The sequence below is a fragment of the Scatophagus argus genome, chromosome 8 (genome assembly GCF_020382885.2).
Source record: "Scatophagus argus isolate fScaArg1 chromosome 8, fScaArg1.pri, whole genome shotgun sequence".
Lineage (NCBI taxonomy): Eukaryota > Metazoa > Chordata > Actinopteri > Scatophagidae > Scatophagus > Scatophagus argus.
Genome location: NC_058500.1, coordinates 19939383 through 19963669, shown reverse-complemented (window position 1 = coordinate 19963669; position 24287 = coordinate 19939383). Strand labels below are relative to the sequence as shown.

The 24287-nt window shown below is 41.2% G+C and overlaps 1 protein-coding gene across 4 annotated transcripts in view; it reads right to left on the bottom strand.

The window, feature by feature from the left end:
* Positions 1-24287, bottom strand: part of agrn (agrin) — a 236896-nt gene that overhangs the window by 81906 nt on the left and 130703 nt on the right. For all 4 annotated transcript variants that reach the window (XM_046396551.1, XM_046396552.1, XM_046396553.1 and 1 more), the window contains one exon: positions 19494-19709. In XM_046396551.1, coding sequence (XP_046252507.1) covers positions 19494-19709 — 216 coding nt within the window. The remainder of the gene's footprint in view (positions 1-19493; positions 19710-24287) is intronic.

Below are 24287 nucleotides of genomic sequence, written 5' to 3'. Positions count from 1 at the left end.
AATGTGGACTAGATAGCAACTGTGACACTTGGCCTCTAATTTCAGTCTAATCATATGAACAATGAGACACTGATGACCTGTGGGAAACAGCGCTGTAGTAATGTCGTTGTTGCTGCCAGAACAGGCAAAAGGTCGTGTAAAATCACAGCAGAAGCAACTCCGCTCACAATTTGCACTTAAAAAATACTTTAGGCTCTCGTTATGTAGAATGCAACAGAAGTGGAAATAACCTTCAAAGCCATGTTTTCATACACCTGCTGTTGGAAATTGGAGGAGGAGGTACGTCTCCTGACAAGCACCTTGTCAGAGTGCTTACAGTTTCTGGAAAAATGGTGGTTGTTAAGGCGGAGACGGTAGTCACAGCTTCCAAAGAAGAGGAAGATGAGGGAGAAGCCCAGTGATTCGCCTCACCTGCAGAGAGGGGCCCCTGTCTGCTTTGTGACAGTAAACAGCACCCTCGCACTTCTTGATCTCATTAAATAATAGGCCTAGGCTTTCTCTCCCTCCACCCCAGCCTTCTTTTCCTCTGAGCAAAGCTGGCGTGTTGACAGGCAAAGAGGGGTTGGGGCGATAGTAAGGGCCACTGGGGCCAGGTAGAATAGGAAGAGGAGGCAGGGGCTCTTGATTTGAATGCTAACAGGGGCCGATTTGGATAGGAAGCGCAGCCACGATGGGCCGTTAGTGCAGATAAGCCTCGCTTCTCGGACTCAGACAAGCAGGCAAATTGCCTGGGTGAATGTGATCGGTGTAACAAGCCCACATTAAAAAAAAGAAAAAAGAAAAAAAAACATGCACACCACAGCAACCTTCAGGGAGTACTCGCTGATATTTTCTCATTAATACTATTATGAGAAGGTGGCAAAAAAGAAAAAAAAAAAAAAGGCGAGAAAGCGGGGAGCTGAAGAAGTCAGCAGAGCTAGCTTTGCTAAATTCCAATGATCCTCGCTGCCAATTAGATCAGCCTCCTGTGCTGGAGTAAAGCTCAGCAAGGTTTAGACTGGAAGGATAATGAGAAAAAAAAAAGCCAGATAAGGATTCAGATAGACTGAGAGATAAAGACACAAAGTGACACTGAAGCAACAGCATTCCAGCAAACAGGGAGAGAAATGACACCTCTCGCTTACGGTGAGGACAGAAGAGGACGCCTCCAAAGACTGACTGGCATTTGGGCTCCAAGTTAAAAGAATATTCCATTATATATTTACTTGTAGACTTTTAAAAGAGACTAAATGTTTTAATCTACATGTTTATTTAGATTGCATTTTCTATAACCCAGATATTCCTAAAAGTAATTGGACCCAGTGCTGTCAGTCCATCACAGCTGGGCCTGAATGTGAATTTGATTTGATCTTTTTTACTGAACAATGGCTCCAATTCTCCTAATCACCAGCATGCAGCGCTTGAATGGACACACCTCCAAGAATATCTACACTCAGCAGGTTTGCTTCATCTGAATCAGGGGGCTGGCACTGTCACTCAGGGGATGTATTGTGACTGGGCTACCTTCGTGCCTAATTCTGAATTCAGGTGCCCTGATGATTCTCGGGTGCACACCTTCACACATCAAGAATTGTAGATCAGCTGAAGGCTTAGCAATCCAAGGAATTCATGACGGGCACAATACATACACACACACACACACACACACACACACACACACCTGCTAACTACAGTTAATGTCTTTCCTGGAGAAAAGAAACACACTTCAGCAAATGCACTTTGCGGTATCTTTGAACACACTCTTACTCATTCGCACAAAAGTAAACATAGCTTTCAAGATTCAAAATAAAATGACTATCTCTTTTTGAGCTGCAAAAATGAAGAACTTTTGCAGAAAATTTTCAATAGAAACAATAGAAATCTTTTGTCAACTCTCGATCTCTCCTTTTCCCCTGAGTCCGTTTTTTACCCATATACATAAAAATTCACCATTTATCTTCAAGTTTATTTAATGCATACCTTTTCAATAAAACTGCATTTAATTGCATATTAAAATATATTTGCAAACTATAAACAAAATAACATTCTCATTTTCAACTGTATAGTTTGGTGCACAGAAACTACAGTGTTAATGGTGGCACTGTAAGGTAGTCTAATTATGCAACGTCAGTTTTGGCGAGTATTAGTCTGGCACAAGACTCATGATGAAAACTGAACCTTCAAGCACGGTACTGAAGAGCAGGTGATGAGGGGTGATGTCTCCCTGAAAAGTGGGGCAGAGGGGTTTTGGAGGATGGAGGATTACAGTGATCCTCTCCCCTCTCATCTCTCCCCCTGGCAGGCAGCAGACAGCCAGGCAGGTGGGGAGCTCTGCTGCTCTCTGATCTACTGTTTTGTGCTTTAGTTTATTAATGCTTCATTAGGGACAGGGAGCTGTCAGCACCATGCTGGCTTTACCTGATGCCCTGTCGTCACCGCACCAGCAACAGCCCAGATGTGTGTGTGTGTGCAGAGATTGTGTGTGTTCATATACGCCAGTGCACGTTCAAAGGCAGCCATGGAGTTCAGATAAGTCTGCAAGTGGGTTTGTGATATGTATGCGTGTGTATCTGTGCATGCATGCATGCATGTGTGTGTGTGTGTGTGTGTGTGTGTGTGTGTGTGTATGTGTGTGGTGCTTCCTGTTGTGCTGGGAGTGATAAAGGAGGGAGCAGGGGGTTGGAGCTAATCAAATGCAATGATGCGATGTGGGGTGACTTGGCAGTGTGTGTTCTAATCAAGAAACCCCCCTATCAGCAGCAGGAGAAGAAGAAGAAGAAGAAAAAAAAAAGTCAGAACAGAACAACAGCAAAAAAAGAGAGAAGGAATAACAACAAAAGAAAAACAACAATGAGGGAATTGAGTTCAAATGTTTTTGAGAATATACAGCGAGGCAGGAGAGCAGAAAGAGAGAAGTCACATGCAAGAAAACATTCAGACATTTAGAGTGAACAGTTAAACATTTTGAGAAATACTGAGGTGGTTACAGCTAAACTAATCAGTATTTTTACATTAACAAAGGCTCAAATGTGATGTGAAAGGGGTCACTTGCACTGAAGAACCAACAGAAAACTAGCACTCAACTCTGCAGCTCTCCTCAGCTCTTGAGTGTTAAAGCATCACGTAGCTCACTGCTTTGCATTGACGGCCCTCTACTTGGCTGTTTGGTTCAGTCTCACTGATTCAGTCAGTCTAATTTCCAGCAACCGCTTTCATTGAAAAATATCTGAGAAACACACGGCATGCAGCCCATGATCAAGTGGCAATTTTCAGGAATTGGTGGAGGCCAAGAACAGAGCTAAAAGAAGAGTGAATGCTTAACTTACATTCAATAGAAACATGATTCCACATGCTGTTGCTCTAAGATTGCTGGATGTTAAAATTGGGCGACAGCTTGTCATAATAACTTTATAAAGCCATAATATGTCAAACGTGAGATGTTTGGCTAGTTGTTGTGTTGCAAAAAAAAAAAATCATATGTTCATGAGTGTCTGAAAGCTTAGTTTACTCAGCACAGTAAACTACTTGGTATTTACAGTACTATGTAGGGAAGAATGAATGACAGGTCTTTATAGTGGCATATAGAGAGTGATGCATTTCTTCAAAGTAAAATGATTTGATTGACATGTAAAATGCCAAAACATTGAGCTCTTTCAAAAAAATAAATAAAGGTATACGTGGGTGATTTAAGTAAAGCAAGGACAAGCAAGCAAGGAAAGGCTTAAAGTTTAGAAGTAGGGAGGTGGCATGGAGAGATGTGTGTACGAGTGAGATAAGGGAAAGGGTCAGAACGAGAGCAAGAAGAAGATAGTATGGAATGGTCAGAAAAAATAAACAAGATTAACAGACAAGATCAATATAGACCAGGATTCAAGAACTAAATATGGATGAGAATATGTGGCCAGACATCCAAACCAAGTGATGGGGAGCAGGAGGCAGAGACTGAGGGAAGGCCAAAGGATTAACAGTCCTTTACACCTCTCCAACACGCTGTCAGGACGCACACACACACACACACATACACACCCCTTCACTTTCTCTACTGTGAGGCCAATAGCTGGAAGATGATTCTCTGTGTTTGATGTGTTTCTTCAAAGAGCTCCATTGAACTGCAGCTGTTGCTCTCTTCTACAGGCTTTGCTGTTTTACCCTTGAGAGTGGAAAATGAACCACAAAAAGCCCTCATCATTCTCCAGTTTGCTGGCCACACACTCACAGCAAAGCAGTGGTGTGTGAGTGAGCGTACAGTATGTTGGATAGTGTTTGCCGGAGCAGATTTGAACCCGACGTTTGGGCAATGCAAAACGGAGGTTAAAGTAACCTTTAAGGCAACAAGGGAAGGAAACTGCTGTACCTTATTTTTGTTTGGAAGACAGTAATATTTTCCAACCTAAAAAAGATAAATGTTAAGAAAAATAGAAATGACAGATTGTACAGTCCTTAAATGCTGCAATGTTGTAAGGTCTTATATTTTTTAAAAAAAGTCAAATTTGTTCCGTAGCTGTCACTTTCCAGTGACAGATATCTCGTGCTTGAAAGATGCAGTAAAGCACGGGTGGGGGTGGTGAAATGACTACACAGGGCCCATTTATTCCACTGAGTGACAGAAAGAAGTCAAGACAGGATTAAATCCTCTAGATGTGGCATTTATGACAAACACAGACAGAGATGTGCAGGTCTTCAAAAGGACAGCGCTCAGTTCAAGTAAAAACACTTAAATTCTTCAGGTAAGCAGCAGCAAATATTAAAAGCACATATTTAGAGACACTACATTTATAGGAAATCACACTGAGCCTTGGGCAATTAGGGCGATAAACTGAAAAGAAGATTATCTCAGCCATCTTATCATGCAATATGGCTAAGGTAAACATAATTTTATAGAAACACACCTCTCAAAGGGGAATCATGCCCCTCTGGTGGTCAGATGGCAAATATAGAGTGGCAACCCTGCAGCGGGTGGGGCCTGATGAGTTTATTGATTCTGAATGCAATAATAATGGGTCTCCATATTAAATAGCTGTTGGGTTGAAGGTGCCACATTTACACTGAGGTTCATTACATCCAGAATGAGTTATGGTGATGGGGAATGGGATTCTGTGGTCTCCAGGTGACATATTGGTCCATTTGGAATAATTAGGAAACATGGGAAGGAAATACCAGAATGCATTCATTTTTTTTTTATTTATTGTCCTTTTCATTCCTACATGGGGACTGAACAAAGTCCGAACACAAAACTGACATATTATCACCTCACAAAGTCTCCACATCCAGCAGACGCAGAGCAACACACACACCCCACAGAAAACAAATGCACAGGACGGAAGAGATGATGATGCGTTTTGTAGTCGTGTACAATCGATCCAGAGTCTGAAAGGATACTTGTGTCAAGACACAAAGCTGCCATGATGACCACACAGTCAAAAATCTGAAGAAATAACCCTGGGTTGGGACTTGTGTATTAAGGCCAGGTATCAAAGTATCAGGATCAAGTGTCTGGCTAAAGGACTCTCTGGATGGTTATACATCACATGTCAAATCATCCACACAGTTAAAGTGTTGCAACTCAGTTTATTTCACACCTGTGAAGCAAGCTAAAAGAAATAAGAGATAAGAAGAAAAGGCAGATAACAGGAGCTGACAGACAGCCTCTTTAACCTCAGGGCCTCGCTGTCACCTTAATGGCCTTATGGGAAAAAGTCAGCATTACCTATTGGAAAAATGTCAGGACTTGTACCAAGAGTTGTGCCTCTTGGATTAAGTCTGAGGCCCTTTGAAAGCAGCAAAGAAGATCTTAGTGCCAAAATAAGTCAGGGTGTTCAGCTGGAGATGCTATTAACTGCTCGTTTGTTTACCTCTTTAAGGCCAGGACCACACATAATCAATAATGCATTTATGTTGTTTTAAATTGCAAACCTCTACACCACACACCTCTAGCTCAAATGGAGTGAGATGAAACTCGTTAGACACAGTTAGTAAATTTAGCATTATGGCAAACATTAACTGGTTCACTAATGAAATGTTTTCATCACCAAAACTTGACTGAGAGCAGCAGACAGGAGAAATAACTTCTAGTGTGCAATATAGTTTAAAGATGAGTAAATCCTGTGTACAAAACACATTTATGCCCACTAACTGATGAACTAACTTGCATCAGAGGGCACTGCATTCGGTGTGAGTATTCAAGTGGGCTAAGTGGCGCACATGCCACAAGTTTCCTTTCATTAGCTCCTGATTAACAGGAGCTGGTGATGGTGGGGAGCCAAAATCAGCACTGATGTGCAGCGAAGCGTCGGCTAATCACACTTGGCCTTTGCCATCAACACATGCTAATGAGTGATGGCCGCTGGGCACAATATGTTGTTCTGTGCTGCTAAAAGAGTCAGTTACAGTATGTGTTGGTCCTCCACATGAACACAGGCACACTTGAGTGAAGACATACAGCATCCACATTAATGCCTGAGCTCAAAGACATGCCCATAAAGGCTGAAAATTCCCTCTGCTTTATCTGTCTAATTGACATCCATCCATCCATTTTCTATACTGACGTGTCGTGGTGGTGGTGGGGGGGGGGGGGGCTGGTCACCAGTCAATTGCAGGGCTGACACAAAAACAGACAACCACACACGTACACACTGACACCTAGGGACAACGTAGAGTAGCCAGTTAACCTAATGTGCATGTTTTTGGGATTGGGGGAGGAAGCCGGAGTACCCGGAGAAAACCCACGCAGGCACAGGGAGAACATGCAAACAAACAGAAGGGCCCAGGCTGGGATTCAAACATGGAACTCGACAATGCCATGTAAATAATGTATTTAATAGACTGATATAAGACCATTTATATGCATAGCCATCTCATGAAGGCTGTTCTAAAGTCAGAAAATTCAGATTATTTTTCTAAAATCTTCAGCTGTGTTTTTATTTTTTACAAACCGCTAAGAGTTTTGTCAGTGCAGGATTCTAAAAACTTCTAAACTGAAGCAACATGAGAAGGAAATATGACTGTTTGATTGACTTGCTCTCAGCTCACGACTTGGCTGTAAGCGGCCAGAAGCCAAAATGATTAGGAGCCAATGCAGAGTCATGACTTTCACATTTGCAGTGTTTTTTTCTGGGATAAATTGAAACAGCTATGGAAACCTAATCAACAGAAAAAAACAAGAAGTAAGAGTAATCAGAGTAAGAAGAGTAATGAGCATCTGCCACCAAAGACTTAATTTAAAAAATAACAAAGATCCAGTAGGGATTGTAAAACTTGTGTGAAAAAGATCAATGCGCTGCTTATTGATGTCTAATTTTCTCTGTCTCTCCCTCTCTCTCTTTCACACACACACACACACACACACACACACACACACACATTGGCAATCAGATAAGCCCTTCAAATCAGCCTTGCAATATAGGACCCTGTTTAACATGACAACAATTTAATTTAAGCTATTTTGATAAGCCTCTTTTTGGGAGAGACAGAATGAAGCTGCAGGAGGAGCAGAGAGTACTGACATTTATTCAGAGCAAATATGAGATGAAAATAACTGGGATTGATTCTCTTTCTTTTCTGGCAAGCATTATTAATGCAGGCAGGCAGTGTGTGTGTTTGTGTGTATGTGTGTGCATGTGTGAATGTGTATTATTCTAATTGTGAAGAAAACAGCTATATCTAGGAGTAAATAAACAAACACATTTCAGGTTGGAATTAAAGTATGCTGGCCTGTTCTCACAGCCATCACAAAGTTGGACTGAAGTTAATGAGATTAGGGTAAACAGTAAACAAAGTCGCATTAACAATGCTGCCAGAAAGAATAAGTCATATGATCAGCATCGCCAGTCAAGTGATTCTGACAAACACTGAAAAACTGACCCATTCGATCGTCTGACGAACAGCATTTTAATAATGTCTGGCTTGTGTAATTCCACTATAAACAGGATATTGTTACAGGACATACCACAAAGAGAGAGTGCTCAGGGAGTGGGCATGCCTCACTGTGACAAACAAAACAAAGGAAAGGCTGTTAGCTCCCCGGTGCAAAAGCGATTCACTGAAAAACGTTTTGTACAAAAATGTGGGTTCTTCAGAATGAATTAATTCCAGCCAACGGGTAATGCAGTACCATTCTGTCACTTCTGCCACTTAAAAAACTATGAATTTACAGGTTTTACAGAGTGACAGGAGGAGTTTTCAGAGAGAAATTAAAAAAAAAAGATTTTTCAAGAAGTAGGTAATATTTGAACATAATTATTCTTTTTCAACAGATCATTTTAAAGTTACAGTTAGACTTTTAATACTATTTAGGGCAGGACATCCCATTTATTGTAGCTGGCTCTTTAATTATCTCTTTATTTTAGGAATTTTCACTGTTATTGGCACTGTCCACCATTGCAGCATAGCACTGAAATTGCCCACACTCGCACACAGAACTCACAAGAAATGTGACATGCACATGCTTTATTGTTATTCATACTTTTATCTAATTTATCTCTCATTAATATTAACTTCATGGTTTACTGTTGGCTGTTAACCATATTAGATATACTATCAATAGGAATATTAGAGCTCTAGTAAGGTACTGCTGATGAAAACAAAACATTTCCTACTTCCTACTGTTATTCAACTGGCAAACCAAAGGGTGGCCTTTAATATACAGCAGCCTATATAGTAATAGCTGCCCTGGGTTAGCACTCCGCACAACAAGTTGTGGCCATTTTTAAAGATTTTTGTCAGCAAATTATAATTAAAGTCTTTTGTGGAGGAAAGATTAAGTAAGATTAACATGTAACATGTCACTTTCTTCTTCACAACTTCTTCAACTTCTTGTGAACTCTACTTCTACTATGTTGCAGCTATTTTCAACGTAGCTTATAACGCCACCTTATGACAAAACTACGCTTTGTGTGGTCTTGTTTATTCGCTCCAAACCAGTTGATGGAAATGTGCCTAATTTGCATTTTTTGCAAAAAAAAAAAAAGTCTGCTTGACATTTAGATGGAAACGTGGCTAGTTAAGTGTCAGATGAAGAACTGCAGGCAGCAGGCTCACACCTCCAACTCCTCATCAAGGTCACCAACTCTGTGCAAATGACTTGAGAGAATCATGGAAAATTAAGCGAGAGGAGTACACCATCATTCTGCAGTCGGGACGCATTTTTATTAATCAGAAATCGTTCTATATACTTCCTGCAGGTAAAAGCATGAAATACCCAGGGCAACCATGACAATGGACAATAGACCTTTTTCTCCTATGATGTGTCAAAAATCAATCCCTCATTCACTCATTCATTACTGTACACCCTACACAATAGACTGTCAGTAGTTTAGCTTTATAGTAAGCAGTAAAGTGAGATGCTTATGAATCATCATTATTTTGGATCCCTATAACACAACACAATGCCCTGTGGGGTTGTTATCACAAAGATGACTAGTCTGCATGACACGGGAACTGCTTTTTTCCTCTCCTTGTGGAATTTTGGAACATACCATATTCTGCATTAAATACTCCATTAAAATGGTCGTGAGCAAATGTAGTGCACGATAAAGTAATTATCTACAAATTTTCTTCTTCAGCATTTCTCAGTATGGCTACTGAGGACAAAAGACTGCTGGGTTTCTCTCCTCCCACTAAGGTAACCACATTCACATTCCAAACCCAGTGCAAACAGTATCTCATTAGATCACTAACACGAACGCCAGCAGGAGTCTGGGTCCTGACGACCTGGATCGATAACTGCAGCACGACTTCATCTTGGCCTTGACACAAGACAATACAAGTTGATTGTCAAGCACACATGACTACGTCCATGTCGCTGAATATCTCAACACCTGGTTTTAATTACCCTCTGCAAAAGAAGGTAAAAGGTGTGAAAGTTTAACATCTGTTTGCTCATTTTAAATCAGCGGCGGTGGAATTTACAATCAATCTCCCACTGAAAGCAAGGGCCGCCTAATTTACCCTCTACTACTGTGCGGACACAGCATTACACCAGGGTGTGAATGCAGACAGTGTACTGTCCTTACATAAGAAGCAAGGCAGAAGTGGTTTTGTGTGTATGTGTGTGTGTGTGTGTGTGTGTGTGTGTGTGTGCGCGCCTAAAGGTGTTGAGTATAAAAGCACAGGAAAGGATAATAAACATAGATAAGATTTCAAAATATTTTTGAAGTGCTCAGCATTGCTGTGGATGGATGAATCACTGAATAAACTGAATGATGAATGAACTCACCGTGGATTTCATAATCACAGTTCTTCCTGGTGGATAGCTAAAGCATTGCAACTGCAGTTTAGGGGTATCGTAAGCCACCGCTGCATTCATCAAGAGGGAGAACACAGTACAGTGGGCAGCGTGGGGACAGAGTGGGGATCGGGCACAGATCAGTCTGGGCCTTGTCATGAAGCAGCCGCTAATTTTAGATGGCCGCTACTGGAAGTGCATCAGCTGTTGAAAATAACTTTTTGTGTGGCATACAGATAAGCCTGTTTGTTTTGTCTCTATATCTATTCATGCCAGCAAAGTCACTGGAACAGAATTTAGAGAACGAAAGTTTGGTTTATATGAGGACATGTGTCTGCATTGCATGACAGCTAGACACACACACACGCACACAGACATATATATATATATATTTATATATATATGCATACACACACAAGTAAAATAAAAACCAATACAAGAAACAATAAAGACATTCTTTAGAAATCCTGCCTCTGACAGATGTCACCATTCTTGTTTCACGCAAATAAAATAAAACATCCACTATTGTCTGCTGAGCTGGTAGTTATCCTCATATTTTCAGCACTGCTCTGCTTTTATTTTCACTCCTTTCCATCTCTCCCAAAGTATATGCAGGGAAAATAACAAATAATAATGTATTATTCAAGAGAAACCAAATGCATAAATACATTAAAAAGTCTCAAAACACAACCCCTTGTCTGTTATTAAGCAGGTATGTGTGTGCGTGTGTGTGTGTGTAGATAATCTGTGTTTTGCCTGCAGGTTTTGGGGAGGTGAGTGCTGGAGAGAGAGAGAGAGAGAGGGGGAGAGATGAAGAAGACAGGATTTGTCTTACAAGTATCAGTGGTCACAGACGAGTGGAACAGCAAGTAAAGATGGACAGAGGATTCCGGCAAAGCCCATTATCATCTCTTTATGTGTGTGTGTGTGTGTGTGTGTGTGTGTGTGTGTGTGGGTGGTGAGTGTGTGTGAGTGTGTGTGAATGTCTGTGTGACGAGGGACGATAACAAGAATGTATATTTTTCAGTCTATCAGTTTGCAAAATGCCTACAGTGTGTGTATATTTCACTGCCCATGTGCATACGTGAATACGCACGCATAGGGGTACAAATACAGTGTCAGTACACACACACAGACACAGACACACACAGCCTGTCAGGTTCTGCATGTTATGGTTATGAATACCAAGCAAGAGTCAATGCCCCAGGGAAATGAAAGTACGAAAATCGAGTTATTTACAATGACCTCTCGCCCTGTGTGTGTGTCAGTGTGTGTGCGCACATAAATGTGTTCGGCAATCACCCCAGGGAAATTTGATTACTCTCTGTGTTTGTGTATGTGTGTGTGTGTGTGTGTGTGTGTGTATGTGCGTGTGCATTACTAATGATGAGTAGTAGAAGACAGGGAAAAAGATTTTGTCTTAAAACCTTAAGGAAGCAAATGCATGAAGAAGGAGGGACTGTGAGGAAAAGAGAGAAAGTGAAGAAGAGAGAAGGAAGTAAGAAATGAGAGAGTGTGACAGCTATTTCTGGCTGGTCTAATAGTGAGCAAATGAAGGAGAGGTGAAATGATAGAGACGCAAAGAAGAGAGAGTCTGAAGAAAGGGAGGAAGAGGGAAAAACAGAGGCAGGAAATGAGCGATGAAAAAAGAGATGAAGGGAGAAAAAGAACAAAAGAGAAAAAGAAGAGGATGGAGTGAGGAAGCAAGAAAGGAAAAGGAAGATAGTAATTAGAGAGATAAAACCAATGAGGGAAATAAAGTGAAGGGGAAAATTGGAGGAAGACTGAGAGAGGAAGCAGATGGAATGAAAGGAGAAAAAAAGAAGAGCAGCAAAGAGAAGGAAAGGATATGCAGAGACAGAGATGAATAATTGTCAGTTAGGCTGTGCAGAACACTGTTATCTGCTTTGGTGAAACCAAAAGTCATCTCCACCATCTACAGCTATTACTACCAGCCCACTGTTCGCAGGGGCAACCAAGTGTGTCACGGGCTTAACAAAAGAGAATGTCAGAGCATGAGCAAAAAGAGAAGTAGAGGAAAAAGAAGAGGAGGAAGAGGAAGGAGGGTATGTAAAGGAGAAATAAAACAGGTTGGCTTTCGTTCCCCGACTCTCCAGCTCTACAATGAGGCTTATGCTTGCAGGAGATTTCCAGAAACCTTCCCTCCCAGCCAGCTTTGGGCCCAAAGAGGGGATAAATCAGGGCTTTACCCAGCCAGGCCAGACACCTTAACAACCAGCAGACCAGCACCAGACAAAAGACAGAAAGTACACCTGAGGTAACAAGCTAAGGCCAGAAACGGTTTCAACTTCTCTCTAGAAAAGACTCCACAATAGCCTCCACAATGGTACAGAAAAGACTTTGATAAACAACAACATGTTAACATCTACAGTCTACCGTTACCCCAAAACAGTGTTTGGAAAAGAGTGAACAGAAAACTGATACATTCATATGGATAATAGCGACATCTTATATGAAAGTATCCTTTAATTTGTCACATTTAAATCCAACAGTCAAAGATTAGGAAGACATTATGGTTTTGGTAAAATGCTGAAAAAAGACATATCCAACAACATACCCAACCTTATGCATGAAGGCAACGTTGGCTAGCCAACGAATTTTCAAAAGATTCTGCAGATATACAAATATTTGCTAAATGGGGTTGATAGAACTGTGTAACCTGTCTCAAAAATTATATGACAGGTTTGATCCTTTCAAGTAATAAACACAAAAACTGAATGCAACTGTATCAAACTACTGAAAAACAATGAAATACACAGATACAGATTAAAACTGAATACTTCAAGTTGCACCACATACTTTCTGTTTAAGATGGAGAGGTTCACATCCTCCTTGTATCGGGTCTGACTGCCTGCAGTGTGTTAACGCAGACACAGCAGCAGGTGTGGAGTACTGATGCCTTTCTCCTTTCACTGTGAGGACACAAGAGTGTGTCGGTGCTTGAGAGATAAAGCCCTCTCTAAAGCACAGAGAGACAGAGTGAGCAGAGAGTGGACTGATAGAGGAGAGTAGGAGGCAGGAGGCCATGCTTATGGCCAACTCTTAAGAACACACATATACACACACACACACACAAAATCAATCTCCATTGATCACTCTCTCAAACCCAGTCACCTCGCGCACACACACTCCACTTTTTTTGCATTACTTGTTGCAGTCATTCAAGAAGAAAAAGGGAAAAAAAGAATGAAAACTCCATGTTCCACCAGAGTGACCACACAAGATGAGTTCTGCAGCACTTCTCTGGCTCTCTCTGGGAAAGGGAGTGTATTTACTACTCTGCTCCAAGTTCAATATTAGGAGAACCAACATGGTGCACGTTCCCTAGCTGATTGTACAGTGTGCATGCCCATACACACACACTAATGTGCGCAGACACACACAGTTGCCCAAATGTCTCTTGTCTCTCTGAAACAGAAAGTGCTTCTGTTGGCTTTTTCTCTCTCCCTCCTCTCTCTACCTCAGACTTTTTTCTTTTCTTAGCTGATCGTGTTTTTCTTCTTGCCTTGTGTTGTTATCAGGCACTCCCGCTGGGCCAATTTAAACGCGGCTACTCCTTTTAATTTTGATAATATCGGAGACCATTATCTGCTCACCGCCTGCCTGCTTGACCGCCAGAAATGGGACCCCGCCCTTCCTAAATCATCCATGTAGAACAAAAGGAAGATATTTAAGAAGATGGCTCAAAGCTGTCTAAACCATTAAGGGGCCAAGTTATGTGAATATTAGAGTAGAGCGCCGGGGGCAACTAAGTGCTTACGCCTCAACAACGTGTGGCTCGTATTTTCCTGCCCTCAGGAGGGGACTTACACTGTTACCTTGGCACTTAACTGTTGTAATAGCTAGTTCAGTGTTATGAGTCAGATGTTAAATGAATGTGGTCAAAGGGGATTATTCTATGGCTGTACAAAAGTGAGCTAAACTGAACTGTGCAGTCAGAGTGGGAATATAGTGGGCATCTGTCAGCAGGGAAGGGCCAGGAGGCAACATGTCTGATGAAGCCCAGGTTGTAAACAAGCCACTTTAGAGTTACAGCCTGAAGTGAGTGCAGCCGGTGTGTTGATAAAAATCCCTCATTTTACAGGAAAACTGTGTGCACCCAACTACGGTAAGTGTAGCATAACAAAGTTGTGCCAGGAAGTTTGTCTGATGGATGTTTATAACTGACAGGTTGTGCCCCAATTTTATTGTTTATCTTCCTTTTCTCATCCAAATAAATTAGGCTAACCTGGGATTTGTTTAAAACCTGTCTGATCCTGTGACTGCTTATGCATCCTGCCTCATTCAGCTTTGTTTTGGCAAAGTTTCCAATCCCAAATCTTAATTTATTTGGTGAGCATAATAGTATTAGTGAAGGGAACACCCAGGTTGTATGAAACTGGAATTTGCCATTTGTCAGTGGTTCCCAACATGGCAACCCTGCACCTCTCACAGGGAGTGTGCAACACTGTCAAATGTTCACACTAGCAAAAATCCCTTCAACAGACTTATGGATCATGTAAAATATGTATATAAAACTATTTTCGAAATAGTCTATATATGTTTGCCCTTCCCTCAAAAATAGTAGGGTACCTAGCCACACCTGAAATCTCAACCTCTGTGTCCTGCACTCTCAGTCAGTGTTGTCAGGGGACTAAGCAGCTTGTTCTTCTTGCAAGCAAATAATCAATATTTTATGAACGAAACAGCATGGTTGATGACCTCTGATGGTCATCAGTATCAAAAAGAAACTAAGGCTTTATGTTGAGAGTTATTTTAAATTCAATCAACATAATGTCACTTACAGATCTAAAGTTTGACTAAACATTGACCACGAGAAGCTACTGGTCATACCAGACAGAGTAAGGCTGTGCACAGTCTTCAAGAAAGCACCAAAATACACACTCTGGAAAAGGTAGAGGTTTCACCATGCTTCAGATGTCGGGGACGTGCTGCTTAATGCTCCCCTGCTGTTTGCAAAAACACAACCTGAGCCTCAACACCTGTTTTTAGTGCTAATAACATGCTCCATATAAGTCTAGTCCCTTTAAAAGGGGGATAATCTCTGGAAAAAACTTCTTTTGTGGCTCCACTCCTGAGTGCCAGATAATGCTCCTGAGTTGATTTGAATTGGGCATGACGGCTTCTCAGAACGGTAGCCAATTCACTTACCCCAATGAAAACCCGCCATTCAAATGGAATGAGTCAAACGGGCCTTCATACAAAAGCCCCAATCCAACCGCCCACACTATTCTTAAACTTAAAAGCTCTCTCATTTGCTCAGCTCTCTCCTGTCTCTTTCTCCTCCCCATCTTTGCCTCTCTCTTCCTCCATCACCCTGACAAGTCCATAATCTAAAGCAGAGTGACCTGTCCAGACCCTCTGTACTGGCTGAATTTATTGGAGGCAGAGAGAGAATGAGAACCTGTCATTCGGCTCCCCCCCGACCCCGTAACGCTTTCTTTCTCGTGTGCATGAGCACATCCTGACGTACATATATACCACGTTAAAACCTGGTACCTATACCTTTACCCACAGTATCTGTATGAACATACAAAGTACAAAAGCAAATATTATACATACGTGCATAAAAGTCTTCCAATTATTCTTAAACCATAAATAATAACTTGACTGAGCCTTTCATCCAGCTATAAAACTACTTCTCTTGATTCTGTGGTGGGTTGTCCTTCTGAAAAGTGTCTCTTGACAAAAGTTGTTTTGCTGTGTGTGGGAGCTTTCAGCAAGATCTTTTGCACTAAAGCCAAAGGTACATAAACCTACAGATCACAGCTAGCTAAGTCGCTGGCACTCGTTTGATCATGACTGCTTGCATTCAGTTCATCACATCATGCAATGCAACAAAAAATAAATAACACAAATAAAAAAGGATGGCAGAAGAAACAAGAAGGGACTTTATGGGTGTTTTCTGGTCTGCAAAAATGTTCCTTTGACACTTGACAAATTCAAAACACTTTTCTCTTTCTCATTTAATAAAAGTACTAGTGGCAGGTAGATGAGGCTTTAAAGTCACCAGCATCAGTAACTTATTGAATATATGGAGCTGAGTGTTTGAGTGCTTGGCAGATCCACCAATCAAAGAATATCTGTAGCATCTGCCACTTTTTCCCAAAGGCAATCAAAGGACAGATTTGAGGCTTTTTTTTTTTTTTTTTTAAAGACAGCTATGTTAAGTTCTTCACTGTTTACCTTCTGACAGTAAAAGCACATCTGGCAGCTTATTCAACATTCCTAAAAAGTTGAGGTTGTGTAAAACATAAATAAAACAGAATCTGATAACTTACTAATCCATTGTGACATATATTCAATTGAAAATAGTATAGAGACAAAATATTTAATGTTTCACCTCACCAACATTCAATCTGAATGTGATGCCTGCAACACGTTTCAAACCGATAGGATACTGCGAAAGTTGGGCACTGCTCAAAAAACACCTGTTTGGAACATTCCACAGGTAAACAGGTTCATTTGTAACACGTGACAGCATAGTGATTTAGTATGAAAGAAGCATCCTAGAAAAGCTCAGCTGTTCACAAGCGGGGAGAGAGCGAGGTTCATCACTTTGCAACAGTTTAAGAACACTTCTCAACACATGGAACATAAGGAATGTATGGATTTCATCATATACATGATAATATCATCAAAAGGTTCAAAGAATCTATAGAAATTTCTGCAAATACAGGCAAGACCGATAAACAGCACTGAATGTCAATGACCTTCGATCCTCCACACAGCACTGCATTTAAAAACCAACATGAAAGCTAAAAGGATATTACCACACTCCACAAAACCTTCAGCAGTGAACACTGTTCATTGCTGCATCCAAAAATGCAAGTCAAGACTCGACCATGCAAAGTAAAAATCACATATCAACAATATTCAGAAACACTGCAACTATCCAGAAAGACTTCTTTGAGCTGCAATGTGGAAAAGTGTGCTGTGGTCTGATGAGTCCACATTTCAGACTGTTTTTGGGAAATTATGGATGTTAAATTCTCCAGTCTAAAGAGGAAAAGAACCATCCAGATTGTTACTGGCACAAAGTTTAAAAGTCAGCATCTGTGATGGTATAGGGGGGTGGTAGTGCCCATGGTATGGATAACATGCACATCTGTGGAGGCACAGATGGTCCAAGCTGGAACTGACAGCATATGTTGTTCCAAAACCTTAATGTACCTTTCAGGTGTTGGAGCAGCATATGCTGCCAGACAACATCTTTAGCAACGTGACGTCATAGTTTGGGTACTAAACTGGCCTGCACAAAAATACAACAACAAAGACTCCAAGCAACTAAAGATGTATATCAAGCAACTTCAACAGATCTTGTCTTCTTACTGTAAGTAAAGATATAATCCTGTGGTAAACACAGCCCTGTCATCACATTTTATAACATGTTGCAAGCATCAAATTCAGAATGAGTGTATATTTACAAAACAATTATGTTGGTCAATGTGACCATTAAATATCTGGTCTGAATGGATTGAAAACAACACAAGGTACACAAGGTAGCAAGGCTTCTGCAGTGGACACCATGTGCTGATTAACACAATGAAATATCCAGAACACACCTGCCTCAAAGTTACCCTCTCAAGAACTCCGTGTTCTTTGAAAAGGAATCAGATTCAATAGGTACATGAAAAAACTGACATAAAAATTGCCTTAGCATTAGCATAAATTATATTGGTCTATTTAAAATGTAGGCAATAAAAGAACGAAAAAAAAACAGCTTTTGAGTCTGAGTCATATTTGGTTTGATAAGAGCAAAAGTCTCTGTTCTAGTGGTGAGCATGTAGTTATTATGAGTAATACTATCATTAGCATCATCATTATTACTATTTTATTTTTACCTTTTTTTTTTCACTGCCTGCTGTTGTTGCCAGTGGTAATTATGGTCCTTTTGATGGCCTTAACCCCCAATACAACATCTCAACAGCAATCACACTTTCTCTTTTTCCCTGGATTCAATCCACTCCTGGAATGCGTTCACCCATTCACTCACTCACTCCTTTACTCACTTGCTCTCGTACCCGCTCCCCACATCCTCTAAATGTTTCAGAGCTTATTCCTCTTTCAGCATGACTCCTTCCTTCTCAGATGCTTGTACATTGTACTCTCTGTTCCACCTGTCCTCTGTCTGTCCTTTATATCTTGTTTCTCTCTTCCGCTCTGCCAGTGGTGAACAATCACCAAGCTTGTTATTAGTGCCAGGTCCAAGCCAGCACTGTAATCAGACCACTGGAATTAGCAGTGGGCCCACACTGGCAGGCAGGCACGACGCTGACAAAATACTATAGTTATTACTAAAGCTGCTGCAATGTTGCAGCTTTGGCAGCAATCCGTTGCTCCCCTCAGAGTATTGGATCTTGATGGGTATTGTTAAAGAGAAGCAATGAGAGGTACAGCAGGAGTATGGGCACCCACCAGAGGCTAAGGGATAAAATTCACACTGGATGGCTACCAATGGGAGCAGTGAGTGGCACATTTTTTTGTTTGTGAGGGTGCAGGTGGCGCTTAAGCCCTGGGAGCGGAGCCATATTGGAAAGACAATAGATTGGACATAATGGGGACATGTTTTAGTATTGGGGGATAAAGATAGGAAGGCAAAGCCTGTTGTATTAGGACATGGTGTAATAGAAATCCATTTACTTGACAATAACAAGCAGTTTAGTGCCACTCAGAGACTTTAAGCTTTGTGTTTGGCCGATTATGTCCCAAAGATCAAAACATCCCAATTCACGTGTCTATTATTTCATTGACACCCTCCACATTCACCATGTTTTAAGCAGTTTATTCACCTACTTCATAGTGTTATACTCGTCTCTCACAAAGGTTTAATGGTGTCAGTCTCAGGTCAGATTACTTTCAGAAATATTGTGAATTCAGTAGACTTGTGGGATTGATCTGTTCTGGATCAAAGTCGGCAGTTTGATCTCTCAAAATGTTCAGACTCTGTATATACTAATGGTAACACTTCAAGAAAACATGTGCTGACATAAAAAATTCTGATAATGCTGCAAGGCTTTGAAGAATGATATCAAGCTGTGTGCTTTGAGTGTGATCTCATAAATACTGTCTGCTCAACAGTCCATTGTGTTGACGTATGCCACATGCCAGAAACCCTATTAGATTCTTAATACTGAAAGCACATGGTATTATTTCAAATAAATTTCCGTTTGTTTAGAAAAGAAGAAATTTCAGACTCAAAGTGAGATTGGGGAAGTTGTTGTTGAAACAGATATCTTTTGCTAGAGAAGTTTAAGGTGTTGTTACTTACAGCAGGGTCCCTTGCGCAGCACCTTGATGCGTCGCTGTGTGTTGCACTGGGCTTTCTCCAGCTCGCACTCATTGGAGTAGGTGGAGGAATCTGAGCCGCAAACAGGTGCCACCAGGGATGGACACTCTACTCTCTTGCAAACACACTCAGCCTTGGCCGGGTCAGTTTGGTCACGCTCACATACAGCGCCGAAGCCACACAACATCCCTCTGCAGCCTGCCAGACGGGGAGAAAAAAAAGAGAAAGTGTTGAGATTGACGGAACATTTGCTCAGTTCAAATCTGTCTGACCACAAACCCGTGCTTTATAATGAGTGTGACCCTGGTGTTGCACTTGTTGCAGATGAACTGATTATGCACGCACAGACTCAAACTAACTTGTTTTCTTTCCCATCTCCTCTTCAGAGAAGTTTTCATGAGTGAATGCAAACAAAGTTTATTTTTTTAAACTCCAAAAGGCACATCTGAACAGACTCATCTCAATATGTGTCAGGCACTGGCATCTTTGTGCACAACTCTACACAGTTCAGCAAAACAATTGCATCAGGGATTAAATGTGATCCTAGCGTAAAGCAAACAGATGCTCTGAATTCATTCAGGGAGAATCTGTCCATCCAGGCAGAGCAAGCACAGTGTGTGCTGAGCCGATTGCAGAATTTGGAAATGATTCAATATTAAAAATTTGAAAAAGTCAGCAACAACATTTAAATCAATGTACACGCAGCACGCTTGTGGACAGTTTGTTTTCATCCCCTGAAGAGGCTGAAGTCTTTGAAACATCAATGATCCACCATCCTGGAAAACTCGGAGGGATGGCTACACAAAGACAAGCCAAGGTTAGCAACACTTCAAGGCTACACATGCCAAGCAACAACTCTGAAGACTTTGATCCTAAACTTCCCACTGATTCCTCAGCTTTGATCAAGTCCAAAACAGCAAACTGTAAACTTTGTCAGAGGCTGCTGAACGTGGAAAGCAAACAGAGCATACCTGTGAGTGTATGTGCTTGTGTGGTGTGTACACAACATCAACTTAGAGAGTAATTGACCCATGTTGTGGCAGCTACAGCTGCTGTGCTGTGGCGCTTTGAGGACTGTTTGGCAGCCAGCTGGCGTGACGTCCTTGCCTCAGCACCGGGGAGGTTTAAAAGAGATGCCAAGCTCTTACAGGTAGCCAACCTGATCGTAAATCAATGGATGAAAACACATAAAAGTCCACTCTAAAAAAAGTCCTCTTGGTTGGAGGGGTGAACAAACAGTGCCACTGCTGAGGATATACATGTCACACATTCACACACATGTGCACACACACAGCTATTTCTTATCACTGGCTCCCAGGCCAGGACTAAACGCAAGACAGCATGTCCACTTGGACTCGCTGGCAGATGGCTTTTGCGGTACTGGATAGACAGATAGACACGTGCACACATACACACACATATACACAAACTCTTTGTGTGCAGCACAGACAACTGGTCCAGCATCTGCCCAAGGCATCTCATTCTGTCTATCTCCTCACAGCAAAGCACAGTGTGTGAATGTGTGTGTGTGTGTGTGGAGAGTGACAGGCGAGGAGGCTGTTTTTGACTTGCCCACTGTTCCCTGTGGGAGAGTGCCTGACAGCTACCTGAGCTCACTCGCTTTTGTACCAAGGGAAATAGAAGTGAGTGTGTGTGCATGCATGTCTGTGCGTGTGTGAAGATATCCACGAATGCATCTGTATTCCTGACATCGTGTGTGTGTGTGTCTGAGAGGTGTAGGCATTAGGTCTGTGACACCTCCCAACCCGAACGCACACACACACAGACACATATACACACTCAGCTAGGTGTTAGCATAAAGGCCTTGTCATGATGGGCCCACTCCTCTTCAAGCCACCACACACACACACACTCACACACAAACACACACAGTCTGTGTGTTTGTGCATGTGTGAGTGTAGGCGGGAGGTTCAGAAGTGAAGCCATGCGAGCAGAGTGACAAGAGGTGAAATTCAATCGAACTGTGTCAGATGTGTATGAGAGAGGGAGGGTGTCTGATAGTATGTCAGGGAAAAAAACCCCACAAGAGACTGAAGTTGTGGGTGACCAAACAGTGATCTCACTCTGTGTTTAAAAAGTAGACGCTGTGTTTCTTAACCATATAGGAAACACTAGTGTATTCCAGCATTAAAGTATTAAAGTAAATATTAACAATATTGTTATTAAAATCACTTAAAAAAAATCCAGACTGTAAGCACTGACAGTGCACACACCACCAGGAGAGAGAGAGAAAAAAGAACACCAGCAGTGGTTTGTAACCAGATCTCTACTGCAATGTTTTCCTATAAGAAAATCTCAGTCTAGCCTCGAGCTTAGCTGAACGACAAAAGGCTGACACCAGAGCTGAGGGTTCTGTCAAAGGGAAGGCATCAGGTGGAGGCTCTGGACGGGTGTACAAACTGCTTACTTATATACAGGGGGCTCTTTCCTCTTTCCTCCTGGCACTTGAGAAAAGATACACTTCCGAGTTGTATAAAACAGAAATAAAACCTAGGTAGTTAATATGAATGGCGTTATCTATCCTGGCTGAGCGCAAAAGCACACCACAGACATTGTCAACAATAAATTGTAAATCATTGACTTTGTTTGACTGACAGATGATCCCTGTGAGTGCAGAAAGAATAGCAAAAGACAGCTACAATAGTGTGAACATGTCCTGGGGACAGACAGGCCTGACTTTACACAGACAACAATCTTCACAAAATGTAATCCTGTAATCAAGAAGCCAATGTAAGGTTTTTCCCACAGGTGTGCTGTTGTGTGTCCTACTTTTGCATAAAATAAATAAACAGAGACAAACATTTACACATGTAGGGATCCATAAGCCTAACAAAGTTTAGCACCAAGCAGACCTACAGAGCTACAGCAGGAGATTCTGGCTCTTTGTCTTTGCCCACCGTAGGTAATGCCGACATGAACGAGTAAAGTTAATGGGTCTTGGCAATTAGTGGGATTTTCTGTTAAAAAAGATGGTTACTTTTTAGAATGGAGGCAGTTATGTAGAATAGTTGCTATGGTTGATGAAACAAGAATAGCCAGCATAAAGGCTAAAAACTTGCCTTTGCAGGAATCAAAACATTTTCCCGCTGTCTGTATCACATTAACATGGCAAATTTCTCTCACAGATCAATAACACAAACAAGATGGTCGTGATTTAGGGGTCCAGTGTGTGTAGGATTTAGGGGGTCTATTGGCAGAAAATATTCAAATTATGTTTTCATTTGTGTCTAAGCAACCGAAACTAAGCAGCGTAGCATGGTTAGCTTGGAATATCTATATAAAAAGGGGTTCACTTTCGCCAAGTCCACCACATTGCACCACCTTGTTTCTAGAGTAGCCCAAAATAGACATACCAAGCCATCAAAGGAGGGCCTTTCACATTCTTAGAGACCATGGTAGCTTCTCCTGCATACTCAGAAGGGGAGGGTGAAAGAAGAGTTTTTCAGTTGTTGGCAATCTGCAATCTCACAGCTAGAAGCCACTGCATCCTACACACTTGACCTTTAATTTACATCAGATTTTGCTAGTTAATAAATTAAATTGCCACTCAGTGTATATCAGACCTTATGGTTCGAGTTAAAATGTACAACTATGTAATTCCCAGTAAAAAAGTTTTACAGCCACTCCTTGTATTAAATGTTTTGTGACGTTCCAAGGCATCATTTGTCCTCTAACTGCTGCAATAGCATCCGTTCCAGCATTATTCTTCAGGGTTTTCTTGATTCCCCATTGGTTGATGGCTTTCATGCATGTCTTAGAGCCTACGTTCTTAACAATTCCATTGAACCAATAAAGATCTTATATGGGGATTATCATTTGTTGGACTACAGTGACTCCCTAAGTGCCAATTGTCCCTTAAATAATTACAGTCTAAATATTAGCTCCAGCACTGAGACAATGAGTTTAATTTTTTTTTCTTTTAACCCGTATATCTTCTTTTTTCCCTCCATCTATATATGTATGTATATATATATATATATATATATATATACACACACACACTGTATATGTATACACACACGCGCGCACCTCCCCCCCACACACAAGAGAGTTTGAGGGCACTTTGCTCTTAGGCAGGCACATTATCATAATCTTAAGCAATAAAAAAAAATAAAAAAACAACAACTGGGAGTATTTGACACGACCTTTGGAAATTTTCTTCTCTCACTTGATAAGTGAAAGTAGTGTAGAATATTATCAAGGGTACATGTGTGTGTTTGTGCAAGTCACAAAGTCTGATTCCAAGTGCTCAAGCAAGAACGTAGCCTCTAGCTTATAACATTATATAATTATAACATTTTTAAACATAAATATAAGTAAAAGAATTATTCTACTGTGCTCACTATTGACAATAACTACAAAAAAGTTGAAGTTAATAATACATTTTAGTACATCACTTTACATTTTGCTGTTTGAATATTACACTGTAGAAATACAGTCCTACTTATTAGCCACACTGGAAATCTGTTTAAAAAAACTGTTCTGAAAGGTGTGTGCTTTTGTATACGGAACTGAGCAAATACAATTAAGTCATTTCCAGCATGAAAGTAAGCTTTGCAATTCTTTGTGCTGTTATTATGTGCATGTTCGCTGGCCCATGTTGTGTGTAAGGTAATCTCCAGCCCTCCAGCGTTAAAACCTTTTTTTCTGCTGGGGGCTAAAGAAGGAAATCCCATTGGGAATAAAAGACAGCATGTCCAGTTTGCACTTCTCAAGGCAAACGTCTTGTCCAGGTAACATTTCATCCTGTGTTTG